The following is a 15,823-nucleotide window of genomic DNA, read 5'->3' as shown; positions in this document are numbered from 1 at the left end:
ACTTTATCCCATTCAAATCTTTGGATCACTGTGAATATTTCTATAGGGATTAAGTTCCTATTACTCTATTATGTCTATATTTTTCAGTTCTCTAATTTAAGTTAGTGATACCATTTTTGAACATTATAGAATGTACCCCAAAGTTTATAGCTTTGTACAATTAGCAATCTTAACAGAATGTCACCGACTACATCAAAACAAAAATTCTCACAGGCCAACCTCAGCTACAGGAAAGCAATCATGTGAGTGGCACTTCCTTATCCCAGAGCCCTACAACCTCTCTGTACAAACTTCTCTTTCCTCAAGTTCTAATTGAATCCCTACCTCCTTTTTTTAAGTGGTGCTTGGTAGGCCACTGAATTGCATCTGTAGCCCTGAATCTCCCCATTTGGCCTCATTCAATTCTCCCTACAGTGTAAGCATTACCTTTTGAGGCTTCTGCTCAAAAAAGTGTCCTATAAAACATTCCATCCCTTTCATGTGCACTTCAAAATACACATGCAAAAAAAAAAAAGAAAATCAGAAAAGTACATCTGTAAGATAATGGTCCAAACTAGAATATTTTCAAAATTCAGTAGTCATAAGGAGTCACAAATATCGGGCTGGGAAGGTGGCTCAGTTGTAGAGCGCTTGCCTTGCATGCATGAGGCCCTGGGTTCGATTCCTCAGCACCACATAAGCAAAAAGAAAAAAGCTGGAAGTGGTGCTGTGGCTCAAGTGGTAGAGTGCTAGCCTTGAGCTGAAGAGCTGAGGGACAGTGCCCAGGACCCAGAGAGTTCAGGCCCCATGACCAGACCAAAAAAAAAAAAAGGAGTCACAAATAGAAGCTTAATAATCATTACCAACAGTTTTCAAATACATGTCTATATGCACATATAACAATAAATGGAAGCTTTTGTAAGAGTACAAGCTATATTTCACTATTTAATCGGAATAGCCCCAATTATATTTTGTTCAAAAACGGACACAGCATACCCATTTATAAATTTGACTCCTAAACTCTTACCAACAGTAAACAGATTAAAACAATGACTCCTTTCCTACTTACTTATATACTCATTAAGCAAGGAATTATTCAATCATACATACCCCCGCCCCTGCCTTTCAAAAAGATATTCAATCTATGCTTAAGTAACCAAATAAGACTTCTGACTAAGTAATCATACAGACCTAATTTATACATTTTTGTAAGTAGTTCACTAAAATACTAAGGGCATGGTTATCTTCAATATAATCAATACAACAGGATGGGTTACATTTATTTTTAAATATAATATGAATTCCATTCGTGATTTGCTCATTTCATCCAAAAGTGTAAATTTTACTACAAACATCAAATTTTCTATTTTTGTCCAATAGGACATAGATTTGAAGGCCTGATTTTAGCTGGGAAAAGGATATACTATAACCAGTCTAATGACTAAACAGCTGCAGATTCTAAAAAGAGATTTATATTATTTTGAGTTAGGCACTCATTTGTGCTTTAAATTTTCTATCATGTGGTATCTTTTAAGATGCATGAAAGGAAAAGGCAACAAAACTTAAAATCTTGATCTATAAGACTCTCATTTAGTGAAAGACAGTAAGAAGGAAAAAAATTGTTAGATGCAAGTTCATTTGCAGCAATTTCATACGTTTTTTGTTTTTTTTTTTAGTAACTATTCTTCTATCTCTTCAGAGGGACTTTGAGCCAAATAAGGGCAAGAAAGCCATGGTTTATTCACCCTTGTAAGTCAAGGCACCCTACATACAAATATTAGAAATCAGAGTTCATTTCCCAAAAATACAGACAGCCATCTTCAACTTTCCTTCAAGTCCATTTTGCAGGCACTAACAGGGTGCATTATGAGAACCGCAGACAATAAAAAAACAACTACATCTTCACAAACAAGTAAATGGGAAGATAAAAACAATATATTCAATGGATAAACTTTATTTTTACAAAGAAGGTAAGAGAACTTGAGGTCAAAATAAAGTAGAGAGAAAAGTTTCACAGGTCAAGAAATGACAGTGGGAGAAAACAAAATATTTGCATTACATATAGCATACATTACATACATGTGCATGTATGTATTAAGATGTATATATCGCAAAAATCTGTTTAGAAAAGTCAATATTAAAAATGTTTCCATCTGTAATGCTGTACAAAAAGAGATAAAGTAGGGCTGGGAAGGTGGCTCAGTGGTACAGCGCTTGCCTTGCATGCATCAGGCCCTGGGTTCCATTCTTCAGCACCACATAAGCAGGAAAAAAAAGCCAGAAGTGGTGCTGTGGCTTAAGTGGTAGAGCGCTAGCCTTGAGGTGCAGAGCTCAGGGACAGTGCCCAAGCCCAGAGTTCAAGTACCACGACCAAGGGGAAAAAAAAAAGAGATAAAGTATAAAAGGAAGTATTATGTAAATGAAAGTCAAATTTAACTTAGAAACTATTTGTCCTTAATACTGATAAATTAATTCTATTTTTTAAGCTTCAGAAATTGTTATTCACAAAAATACACTAAAAGAGGAACATTTAATCAGAAAGCTTTCCATTTGTTAAACTTCAAATATAGTATGGGGCTGGGAAGGTGGCTCAGTGGTAGAGTGCTTGCCTTGCATGCATGAGGCCCTGGGTTCGATTCCTCAGCACCACATAAGCAAAAAGCAAAAAGCCAGAAGTGGTGTTTTGTTTAAGGGGTAGAGCGCTAGCCTTGAGCTGAAGAGCTGAGGGACAGTGCCCAGGCCCAGAGTTCAGGCCCCATGACCGGACCCCCCCCAAAAAAAATATATAGTACAAGTTTTCAATGATATATGCAAGGTAGTACTAAAAGCCATTTTGACTATATTCATTATTTAAAATTCTTAATCATCTTTAATCAAGAACAAATAGTATTCAAACAACTTTTGAGGGTTTACTGACAAAGAGATATTCAGATAACTAATTAATGTAAAAATAATTCATTCAATTTGAGTCACTGTATATCTACTAGAGAAGCTAAGATTAGCACTATCACAGTTTGAGACCACCCAGGCAAAAAGTTTGCGAGACCCCCTTCGAAACCAATAGCAGAATGCAGTGATGGATGCCTGTCATACAAACTACACAAGAGGATAAGATCAAGAGAATTTTGGTTCCAAATCAGCTTGGGCAAAAAGTGAACATGATTTCATCTTGATGCCAGAAGCTGGGCACAGTGGCACATACCTGCTATTCCTACTTATGGCAGGAAAAATAAAATAGGAAGATTGTTGTCCAGATGTACACCCAGGTAAAAAGCAAGATTCTATCTCAAAATAACCAGTGCAAAAAATAACCAGTGCACAGAGTGCTGCCTAACAAACACAAGACCCTGCATTCAAACCTCAGTACCACCAAGAAGAAAGTGAAGTCACTACATGCAAGTATATTTGTGATCTAAAACAGGAAAACATATTAACTGTCATGAATTCTTAAATCCAAAGGTAGATAGCATTTATAAGAAAAAGCAAACATGAAAATTATATCATATATATATATTATTGGCAGATGATATATTTAAGAGTTTAAATGTTTTAAATTAAATTGCTAACTTCCACTTAAACATGAACTCTCAGTATAACAACAAAAAAATCTTAAAACCCTGGACTTAACAAATTATATACAAAATAAAATGAGGTCAAATAGTAATAGTCAGACTTGGTATATCACAATAGAAAAATAGTTAACCTGTTTGAAACTAATGCAGTTTAAGTACATACCATCTTCAAAGTTAGTCTGTGTGTAAAACATGCTCTAAACTGAGCAACAGCTATAGAAACTTCAAATAACTTTCCTGAATGATTTGTGATTATATTTGTAGTCAAATAATCTATAATAAAATTCATTTTAGGCTGTTCAAGAATGAGCAGCTATAGCCAATAATCCTAACTATACACTATTATCCTAAGTACGTTACTAATCAAACACCTCTATAACTACCCTTTCAAAATACAGATTCAAACCCACTCAAGTTACTGAGTCTACATAAAAATACTGAACAAAACTTTTCCTCGTTCCTAAGAACTAGACCATAAAATAAATGTCATTATCAGGGCTGGGGAGGTGGCTCAGTGGGAGAGCGTTTGCCTTGCCTGCATGAGGCCCTGGGTTTGATTCCTCAGCACCACAAAAGCAGAAAAAGCCAGAAGTGGTACTATGGCTCAAGTAGTAGAGCACTAGTCTTGAGCTGAAGAGCTGAGGGACAATGCCCAAGCCCAGAGTTCAAGCCCCACAACTGACCAAAAATAAATGTCATCATCTTATTTCCTTCTTCCCATTCTATTACCTTTTCTCTCTTTCAATTAGGTAGCTTTTGACTTATATGTAGGTTGGCTGAAAAAACAGCTATTGACTACCACAGTTTCACATATCAATTCTAATTCATACGTTATCAATATAAACAAACAGTACATTTGTTTCAAAATAATTTAAACATATACAGATATTTTCCTTGTAAAAATCATGTACTTGCCTTGTGTCTGCATTTAAGTACAACTCCATAGGCTCCTATAAGTAAAATAGAAGTAAATAATCAGGAATGTGTATATAAATTAGTTCTTGAAACAATGAAAGTATATGTTAGAATAATGATACCTAAAATGACAATATTCTTAGATGATAATGCAATAATGAGTCACACACAAATATAGCATGGATCGCCTTTTTTTATAAATTAGAAATATAAAAAAGTCATTTCTCCCAACATTGCTTTAAATGTCTCTCTTTTTAAAGGAAATTTTACAAGACATTTTAAATTTATGCTTAAGATTGTAAGATTTTGTGAGTAAATAAAAACTCAAAAGGGTTCTAGGGAACTTCAAACTTAAAAGGTAGTAACTTCCCAAGAATAAGCTCAAGCACAGAGAGAACCCAAATATACTATCTGTCCTAGGACTCCATTTAATACTCATCTAGTACACTGGAATCTTTCCTAACTAGAAAAATAGTGCAGGTTTGGGTTAGGAGTATAGATCAGTGGGTAGAACTCTTGCCTAGCATGTATAAGGCCCTGAGTTCCATTCCACCAAGCATCCCCAATATATATATGTACTGGTCTAAAACAATCCAATTAATGACTAGGATGAGCTGTTTCTTTTTTTCATGAAGATTGAGTTTAGAGGCACAGGCTAAGAACACCTCCTTTTTTTTTTTTGGCTGTACCTTGACAAGATCCATTCATATCTTTTAAGTTACTTATTTTACTGTGTTGGCAACAAACTGACTTTTTTAAGGGCAGAACAGAGAGATAGTCCCTTGACAACAAAATTGCAGTTAAAGATATAATAGGAAGAATTGATTTTAAGGAATCAAAACATAGTGTTAACATCTGATAACAAAGCCTTGAAGAACATCAAGAACATTTTCATTTAATAGACAGACAACACCTGCATCCAACTATGAGATGGTGATTTCAGAGGGACAAGATTGGGAAATGTGTCTTCAACAGAGAGTCTAGGGGACCTAAAATCTCCCTCACTTTGATGAACATGGATGAATCTTATTATCATAGTTAAGAGTGAAACCAGCAATAAGAACCATCCAAATTAATTCCACAATCACTAGGCAATCATCATCTAATTGCTACACAATTGCCCATGTTAGTTTTCTCTGTAATGTGAAAATGCAATGCCTATGCAACAGGAGTACAGTTTGCTGACAGATCTTTTATTTTGTCCATCATGGGGCTTGTATTTATAGCCTGGACACTGTCCCTTAGCTCTTGCTCAAGGCTAGTGCTATACCACTTTGAGCCACGGCACCACTTCCGGTTTTTGAGTGGTTGATTGAAAAGTCTCATGGGGACTTTTCTGCCAGGGCTGGCTTCAACCATGATCCTCAGATCTCAGCCTCCTGAGTAGCGAGGGCTATCGCATGAGCCACCAGCACCCAGCTGACAGATATATACTTCATATAACCAAAAAACATCTTAGCTGGGCCCCAGTGGCTCAAGCCTGTAATCTTAGCTACTCAGGAGGCTGAGATCTGAGGGTCATGGTTCAAAGACAGTCCTGGCAGGAAAGTCCATGAGACTCTTATCTCCAAATAACCACCAGAAAACCTCAAGTGGTGCTGTGGCTCAAAGAGGTAGAGTGCTAGCCTTGAAAGTCCTGAGTTCAATCCCCACAACCAACCAAAAAGAATCTTAAGGAGCTTGGAAAGAAAAAATATAGCAAAGATAGTTCTAGTTATTATTTAAAGTAACATTCTAATTCATATAAGTCTGGTAATTTCAGTTCATGTAAGCCAACATCTGAGAAGATCATCACCATTGGGCATACTAAGAAAAATAAGATTATCCTGAAAAATTTACTCAGAATTTAGAATAATCCAATTTGTTATGTTCTATACACTATCCTTCTCCAGTCCTAAAAGCTTTATTACCTAAGTCTATCCTTGCAATACCTGTGAAAACTAAAATTTTAAAAGGGAGAGCTGGAGATGTGACTAAAGAGGTAGAGCACCTGCTCAGTGAGTATACAGTCCAGTGTTCAAATTCTAGTACCAAAAAAATAAATATACATGTTTGTGTGTTGTGTATATAAAGTCAACTGTTATAAAACGGACAGTAAATAAAAAACAGGAAATGAATTTTATTTACATATTTAACATCAAAGAAATGGAAAAAGTTGACTGGTGAAGGAACAACCAATTATATTTATATTATTTTATAGTTTTTATATGATTCCAATTTCAGACCTTAAAACAAGTATCTAATGAGTAGACTCTAATTATTTCTATTTTTAAAAGATTTGCTAAGTTATTATTAAAATCCTGAAGTGCTTTATTGGTCATGTAAATTTTTACAGCTTTTTAAATTCAAATTTTGAAAAATATAAAATCTTTGTAGCATTTGCTTTAAAGATATAAATGTTCCACCAGAAAACTGGAAGTGGCACTGTGACTCAAGTAGTAGAGTGCTTGTCTTGAGGTAAAGAGCTCAGTGACAGTGCCCAGGTGCAGAGTACAAGCCCCACTACCGACCAAAAAGAAAAAGATATAAATGATAAGAAATTTAATTGTAATCACTCATTTCCTGTTACCAAAGTCATTTACCAAGGTTTCCAAAAAGTCATCTGTAAATCAAAAGGAAATTACTAAGCAAGAAAAATCAGAAGCAAATGGTAATTTTTCTAAGAGCCAATTCAGGAAAAATAAATTTCCATACCTTATCAAATCAACCAATGATATTGTTGATTTGATAAGCTATGGAAATTTATGTATGTACTACTTGGAAAGAAAACTCATGGTCAATGTTAAAATATAATCAATCTGAGCACCTGAAAATGTACAAGCTGTTTTGTCATTCTCAAAGGAAATAGAAGTTATTTACCCATTTATTTTCATATACTAAGTAAATGAAAATATTTTAAACAAATTTTAAGTTATTCAAAGTAAGTTTAGTAGATAGAAAATTTAACAGAAAATATGGACTAATGAAACCATAATTACTAATGAAAAGAAAGAAATGAAGACAGTCTTAAAAATTCTTGATTTATGAAACCTCAAAGAATCTTAAAATGTTATTAATTTTCAAGTGAAGTGTTAATACCCAAATAGTATACTTTTATTTTTAATACTGTACTTTCAGATACACATCTAAATTGATATAAGTTGAATTAACGAAAACTAAGTAAATTTTTTAGTGATAGGTATAATTGCACATTACTCAAAAATTCCAAGGATATTAGAATTCTAACTTACCTTCACCTACAACCCCAAGGATCTCAAATTTATTCATCACATTACCAATGTTAGGAATCTTCATGAAGACAAACTGCTCTTTTGATGTAAGCCACAGAACATGGCCTCAAAGAAAAAAACTTCAAACAGCTAAGTAAGTAGAAGCAAAAATGTCTGAAGAAAGAAATTCTCAGTAGTTGATTGGCACTTTTACATTATTTCTTCTAATAGTGAAGCATGAATGAGTCCCTGAAAAAACAAACACAACAAAAGTCCATTAGATTTTTACTATTTTACTCTAATCATCTATCCTACTTTTCATACTGTTTTTTAAATCCATGTTTCATATGCTAAAAAGAGAACAGAAAGAAAAAGAGGGAAGAATCTAAAATACAATGAACCTCATCGTAATTGGAATGAATAACCACAATGAAAGAGACTACGGATGAAGAATTAGTCCCTGGCAATTTTTGGAAACAGTACTTTGTCTATTTTCCTCAAACTGAAAACATAAAATCAAATATTGTACTCAAACACATAGATATTTCCATATCACTGTAAGTGATGAAACATTTTTTGTGGGTACTGATTTTTTCACTCGGGACATTGTGCTTGCTAGACATTCTATTCCTTGAACCATATCCCCAGGTTTTTTTGCTTTAGTTATTTTCACATTAGGGTCTCTTGCTTTCACTTGTGTTGGCCTTGGAATATAATCCTCTTACCTATTCCTCTCATATAGCTGTAATTACAGGTATGAACTAACATGCCTGGCTTACTGTAAGATAGAGTCTCACTAACTTTTTTTTTTGCCTGGGCTGGCCTCAAACCACAATTTTCCTATCTCTACCTCCCAAGTAGTTTATCTGTATTCTAGAATTGAACAAATAAGTAAATAAATTATGGATTATGAGACAATAATTACTTTTTTTTCTTGTCAGTCATGGGGCTTGAACTGTGGGCCTGGGCACTGCCCCTGAGCTTTTTTGCTCCAGGCTAGTGCTCTACCATTTTGAGCCACAGCACCACTTCTGATTTTCTGATGATTAACTGGAGATAAGAGTCTCACAGACTTTCCTACCTGGCTGGCTTTGAATTGCAACCCTCCGATCTCAGTCTCCTGAGTAACTAGGATTACAGGTGTGAGCCACCAGCACCTGGTATAGTTTCTTATTCTTACAAGCAAGTTACAAATATGAAAATGGGGAAAGTGTGAAGTTAATAAAATGCACTGTTTTTAGTATCTTCAGAAGTAAATGCATATGTATATATAATTCACATGCATACTTCCTTGCTCTGTCCCCCAGGAGGACCTAGGAGCAATGATACCCCAAATAGCAATCAGCACAGGCCCAATGAAAGCACCTAGAATTCCTTAGAGAAATAACTGGTTCAAAGGCTATAACATGACTCTGGGATCTATTTTGGTGATACCAAAATAAAGAAACCTTCAAAGAATGGGTCTTGTGAAATGGTTGCAGGATTCAGCTTTAGGTGACTCCCGTTAGAGAAGTAGGTAATATTTGAGCAGCAAAATAATATTTATAATCTGTAGAATAAGGTTTAAAATGAAAAAAAAAACCTTACTGACAAATAAATGTGGGCAGGGTAATGTTTTTATAGTCTAATGTAATAATGGATTAAGAAAAGTACCATTTGGCAATCATTCTGGTAATAATTATTTTGGGCAAGTATCAATGTGTGCTAAAACTAATAGTTCAAAGTTTGATGGAAAACAAGATAAAACTAATAGTTCAAAGTTCGATGGAAAACAAGATACTTAGTCTCAAAGTATTTCCCTATAAAATACCTATTTTAAATTAAAAAGAGAAGCAGTAATTTCTTCATGAAGAATTCTGCCAAATACAACTTTAATTGAGTGATCAAAGTTATTAACAGCATCAATAATGTAACAAACCAGTATTATATGCCTCCTGATCAGATGCATTGCATATCAGTACTTCTATGCATTTATGCCAGCAATGTTATATCTGAATTTAACTCCAAGAAGCAGCAGATACACCCACGCTGAGGGACATTTTACTAAATAGCTGCCCTGTACTTATAAATATAAGATTCTAGACTAGATTCTATTTTGGTTGGTCATGGGACTTGAACTCTGGGCCCGGGCACTGTCCCTCAGCTCTTCAGCACCAAGATTAGTGCTTTACCACTTGGGCCACAGCTCCACTTCCAGTTTTCTGGTGGTTTACTGGAGATAAGAGTCTCACAGACTTTTCCTGCCCTAGCTGGCTTTGAACTATAATCCTCAGATATCAGCCTCCTGAGTAGTTAGGATTACAGGCATGAGCCACCAGCGCCCGGCTTCATTTCATTTTTGAGTTAACATACATTTGTAATAGTGCAGGATTTCATTTTAATATTTCCACATATGCACACAATATACTTTAAAAAAATTCACCTCAACTATACTCCATTTCTTATCCTCCAACTTGCCCCAATTTTTTTCAAACAGCATTTGGTGGATTAAAATAGGGAATTTTTGAAATTGTAAAAAACAATAAATTAAATAGAAATTTCTACAGATTATAGTACTGATTTTGCTAATATTGTGGTTATAGAAAACGTTCTTGTTTTGAAAAATAACATCCAAGTTTTAAGAGATAATGGACATAAGGTTTACAACATGAAATATTCAGAAAAATATAATTATGTATATGCAAAAGACAAGAATAGAGATAATAAAACATACAGTAAAATGTGAACATTTAGAAAACCTGGGTCAAGACAATAAGAAATAAGTTCTTTGTACTACTTTCAAAATTTTTCTTGATATCTGAAATGCTTTCAAAAGAAGTTCTTTTATTTCAGAAAAATATCTAACCTGCTTTTACAAAGAGTAGCAGAATAACAAAATATTGATTTTAAAGGAAATAGTAAGTTTAAAAAAGAAAAATTTTCTCATTATCAAATTTGAAACTTAAAAAAAAAAGAATACCTCATCAAGTACCGATTGATTGACAAGAAGTGTCCTTTTATACAAGGATACCAGTGAGAATGTAAACTGGGACAAGCTTTCTAAAGAATAATATGTCCATAACTAGATTTCACATGTTCTGATAAAGATATGACATAAAAACCTACAACAAACATTCTTAAAAATGAAGTATCAGCTGGGCACTGGTTACCCACACCTAGTAATCCTAGCTATGCAGGAGGCTGTGAAGTATGAGGATCAAAGTTTGAAGCCAGCCTCAGCAGAAAATGTTGTTAGATTCTTATCTTCAGTTAGCCACCAAAAAGCTTAAAAAGGAACTGTGGCTCAAGTGGTAGCATGCTAACCTTGAGCAAAACATCTCAGGGAAAGCACCCCAGCCCCAAGCTTCATTACCAGCACACACAAAAAAGTGAAATATCACATAGTCCCTTCAAAAATTAAGTACACAATAAGGAGTTCTACTATTAATATTTATTAACATTATTACTAAGCATCGTGTAAGTTCTAATCCATCCCAGTAAACAATGTAGAGGATTGGAAAAATGGATGTAAAGCAAAATTTGCAGATATGACTATATACATAGAAAATTCAAAGGAATTTATGCATTGTAACTGTTTATTTAGCAAGGTAGTTGAATATATGCTTAGTGTATGAATATCAATTACATTTGTAAATATCAGTAAGAAATATAATTTCTGTTCTATTGCAAATTACATTTCCAATAAAAACAAAGTACAATTAGGATTTAAAATGACAAGATTATTCAAAATCTCTAGTTAAATATGCGAAAATTTATTCAAAGGCCATAAAAACCCATCTAAATAAACCAAACTATCCAAACTTTAAGTCTAAAATAATTCAGTACTGAATCACAGAAATGGTGAGACAAAGGACAAAGGGTGAACCAATGCAACTGTGATACTAACAAGATACTAGTTGGAAATAAACTTTACAACTTGGAGGGCAGAGGATGGGGATGGGGAGGGGGGGATAGCAGGAGAAAAAAAGGGAAGGGTAACAATTTTCCACAAGAATTGCATTCATTTCCTTATTTATTATATCTGTAACCCACTGTAGGTCACCTTTAAAATAAGAAAATTAAATAAAAATTAATTAAATACTTCAGTACTATAAATTCTGTGATATAAAAACTTCTTTCCATGTTGACTCATACAATCAGTGCAATAATCATCAAAACCCCCAATTTAGTTTTCTGAGGAATTACAACCAGTTGATTTTAAAATATATACAGAAGAGCAGAAAGTATAAGCACCATTTTCTCTTTCTATAAGGAGAAAAGAGTAAGAAAAGAATGGAGGCATAGAATAGGATCTGGCAGGATGCCCCTTGAATATATGTAGGGTTATAATAAAGCTAAAGAAATTAAGACATGGTGATTTGGGCACCAAGGTTTACAAATCAGCCAGTTGTGGGAGCCTAGAATAGGCCACACTGTAATATCCTTATAGCTTCATAGTGCTGACTGGATTCAGGATAATTGTATGATAATTTACTTCCCATCCAAACCCTCTAATGGTATGGCTTTCCATACCACTAAGAGTAAAAGCCAAGGATACTCCTAAGCCTCAGGGCTTGACTTTTCTCCTCTGATATCATTCCTATCAGTCTCTTCCTAAGCTGCCCTAATTGTAACCACACAGACCTTTCCATATACTTATTTCAGAAAGCTTAACTTTACTTTAATGTAACCATAATTTTTTAAGAATTACTGTGCCAATCAGAGAAAAATGTCATAATTTGAGAAGAAAAAATGTCTATTCTGTTTGATCATTCAACAAATCAATCCCTGATTGCCTCTCATGGGTAAATAAGACATACAAGACAAGTGGTAAACAAGGTATGCAAAGCCCTTGCCCTCATGAAACTTTATACTTACTGAGAGAGAAAAAAATATAACTTTTATCAAATACTGATCCACATTATAAAGAAGAAAGAGAATGATTATTCAGACATGGAATAATCACCTTCCTAAAAAGGTGAAAGATCCACCTGTCATATTCCAGGTATATCTGCTCAGAGTGCTTCTGAGAATAAACTGTCCTTTCATTTTCTAAGCTGGTTTGGAAGAATCCCCAGAAAAGGTTTAAATATTCTATTCTTTGCCAGCAACTGTATAGCTTTTTTCAAAGGAAATGAGAAAAAATTAAAGCCATTCCCAGTAAGACCCAAAACCCAGAACCCAGAACATTCTTTACATAAGTATAGATAAAGAACATTTGGTCCCACCTAGTCTCTGGGGCAATCAAAACAGAGCAATGTAAATGGAGACTCAGATTTAAAATATGTGAGTGAATTCATAACATCAGTGTCAAAAACAGTCTTTTAACTACCAGTATTCATAGGGAGAAAAAAATGATGTCAAATAGGGTTTAGCTGCAATTTTATATGAATAACACTGATTAATCTTTAAAAGAAAAAATGTTATAAAAACTGAAATACTTTAGCTTCTGGTAATGACAAATTACATAACTTGGATGACATGTCCCTTTGAGGATAAGTACAAATGGCTGAAGGAAATGCTTTTTTTTAAATAGCATGAAAGCTCCAAACATTTAACAAGATTGTGAAGCATTACCTTAGCTAAAATAAAGGGGAATGAATAAAACCCAGAGAGGTAATCCAAACCACGTCTAAACTATTTTATCCCTTTAGGTATCTGAAGATTCAAAAATAAATAAATAAAAGAAAAACAGGTTGCTCTTGAAACCCTTTACAGATCCAGGAGTACAAAAATCAAAGCCAGGGTGTTTCATAAGGAGAAAGTTTAAGCCACCACTCATTGAAACTGAAACCTCAAAGAGCTATACTCCCAGGATAAGGGAAGCTAGCAATAAATCAGCCTTTGGAAAGACCTGAATTGTGGCTTTATGTCAACTAAGTGACCCAGATAAAAACTCTATGTATCTTGAATTAAGGTGGTCCCGCATTCAGATCAGTTGTTTGGTGAAGCATGGGGGAGGGGGAGGAAAGAAGCAATTTTTTTAATGCAAAGACAATAGTAATTTTGATCTCATGATACTGTTACAGATTTTTTCATTCATAGGGTACAAGTATACATATACAGAGATGGCCATATATACCAGGTGAGATCCCATGAACAGGAGTCAATAGAAATAATGCAAAAAGGATATTATGCAGAAAAAGACTTGTGTTTGTAGAAAGGTCAGCAATCGTGTATAAAACAATTACAAAATTAAACTAATAACAAACAAGGTTAAGCATTTTACAGAAGTGAATAGTCCAAAGGCTTATTGACAAAATATGAAAAATAAGCTAGCTAGAATGTTAGACAGAGTAACACAAGAAGAATGCAACAGAAAAGTATCAGCATTCAGAAGATTTTGAACACATTTTTAGAACATGACCAATTGAATATATAAACTAAAGCAAAGAACTGTAAGAATACCTTTTTCTATCTCCAAGTACTAACAGATCTAAAAGAGTGATCACATGCTAGGCCATAATTCAACTCAAAAACATTACAAGGATTAAAATCAGAGCACACTCTCTCTCCACATGAAAAGACATAAGCAATCATTCACAAAAGAAACTATTAGGTTATGCTTATGTTTGAAATTAATACATTCACCAAACAATCCATTACTGAGGCAAAGAAGAAATGATAAGACACTTAAAGTAAGAAAAATACAAATTTATGGGAAGAACTGAAGCAATAGAGAATTGAGAATCTTATATGTATCAGAAAATATAAAATGAAAATAAATCAACTAGACAATCTCAGCAGTTTTAAAAAAAGAAATCAATGAAAAATATAAGAAAATACTTAGAGTAGAAATTCATGAAACAGAAATAAAGTAGAAATTCATGACAATGTAGAATAGAGTAGAAATTTATAATAAAGAAATAAAAAAAGCATTAGATCTTGGAAATCAACATTAAAGTCATCAAAACTAAGATAGTATGTACATACATGTTTCATGTATTTATATGTTTTATACCTCAATAAAACAAGCTTGTTTGTTGGTTGGTTTTGGTCGTGGGGCTTGAACTCAGGGCCTGGGTGCTGTCCATGAGCTCTTTTTGCTCAAAGCTAGTGCTCTACCACTTTAAGCCACAATGCAACTTCTGGTTTTCTGGTAGTTTATTGGAGATAAGAGCCTCATAACTCATTATCTTGCCCATGTAATTGTAACCCCTCTGTACAGTATTTTCACAATAAAAAATTTTAAAAAAAGAGTCTCATAGACTTTCCTGCCAGGGCTGGCTGTGAATCACAACCCTCAGATCTCAGCTGCCTGAGTAGCCAGGATTATAGGCATAAGCCACCAACACCTGGCTAAACTAAGTTTTTAAGAACTCATAATGATTCTGAAAACCACATAATATATAGTGATAACAATTGTTATCAAAGATAAGCATTTAAATATTACAAAAAATGTAAATGCATTGTTTGTCACAGAGGCTCAGATTCCAAATAATGTACCATGTCCCAGGGACAGAAACCTGGACAGTGACCACCACTCTCCTAAAAACACAGGGGTACGAAAGCTCATGAGAAAACTGTTTGGCTTCAGTGAGAGAAAACTGGCATGACTAATTTCAGGGGAAAGAACTAAGAACTAAGATTAGAGGTTGAAGTGAAAACAAGATTGATCTTAACTCAATGGTGACTGGATAATGATCAACCATCAATGGTTATTCATTCATGCTTTTACTTCTCCTATTTGTCACATGCCTCCAACAGATCAGTCACTATGATAGATGCTTCAGGATACAGTGGCAAATAACACAGGCCTAGCTCTTGTTCCCAAGCAGCTAAGCAGAGGCAGATAATCATTTCAAACCAGGACAAGTAATGTTAAGAAAAGCAAGAGCTGGAGGCATGGTAGAGTGCCTGCCAAAATGGCCTGTCTGAGGAGGCAGTATTTCAGATATTTCAGAGAAATCTGCTTCATGTAAAGAAGCAGAACACAGTAATGAGAAGATTATTCAAGGCAGTACAGAGTCTTAAAGAGATCAGTTAAGTTGAAGAAAGAAAGCCTATATATCTAAAGCAGAGCAGATGGGGAGGAGACCAGCAGGTGGCAGGAAGGGGTGACTGTAAACAGTGTGTCCCTGAAAGAAAGGAGTCTTGTACTGAACTACATGTCCTCTATGGTTAACTTTGGAAGTGAAGATTTTGGATTACTAACCATTAACCTTGTAA

General features: G+C 34.4%; 1 protein-coding gene across 1 annotated transcript in view; it reads right to left on the bottom strand.

The window, feature by feature from the left end:
• Cdkl5 (cyclin-dependent kinase-like 5) overlaps window positions 1-15,823 on the bottom strand; it is a 155,265-nt gene that overhangs the window by 98,472 nt on the left and 40,970 nt on the right. The window contains exons 2-3 of the mRNA XM_013032129.1: window positions 7,697-7,924; window positions 4,467-4,501 (exon numbers count right to left, since the gene is read on the bottom strand). Coding sequence (XP_012887583.1) covers window positions 4,467-4,501; window positions 7,697-7,760 — 99 coding nt within the window. The 5' untranslated portion in view covers window positions 7,761-7,924. The remainder of the gene's footprint in view (window positions 1-4,466; window positions 4,502-7,696; window positions 7,925-15,823) is intronic.

The sequence above is a fragment of the Dipodomys ordii genome, unplaced genomic scaffold (assembly GCF_000151885.1).
Source record: "Dipodomys ordii isolate 6190 unplaced genomic scaffold, Dord_2.0 Scaffold150, whole genome shotgun sequence".
Classification (NCBI taxonomy): domain Eukaryota; kingdom Metazoa; phylum Chordata; class Mammalia; order Rodentia; family Heteromyidae; genus Dipodomys; species Dipodomys ordii.
The sequence above is the reverse complement of the archived record's forward strand: the minus strand, read 5'-3'. Positions and strand labels throughout refer to the sequence as shown.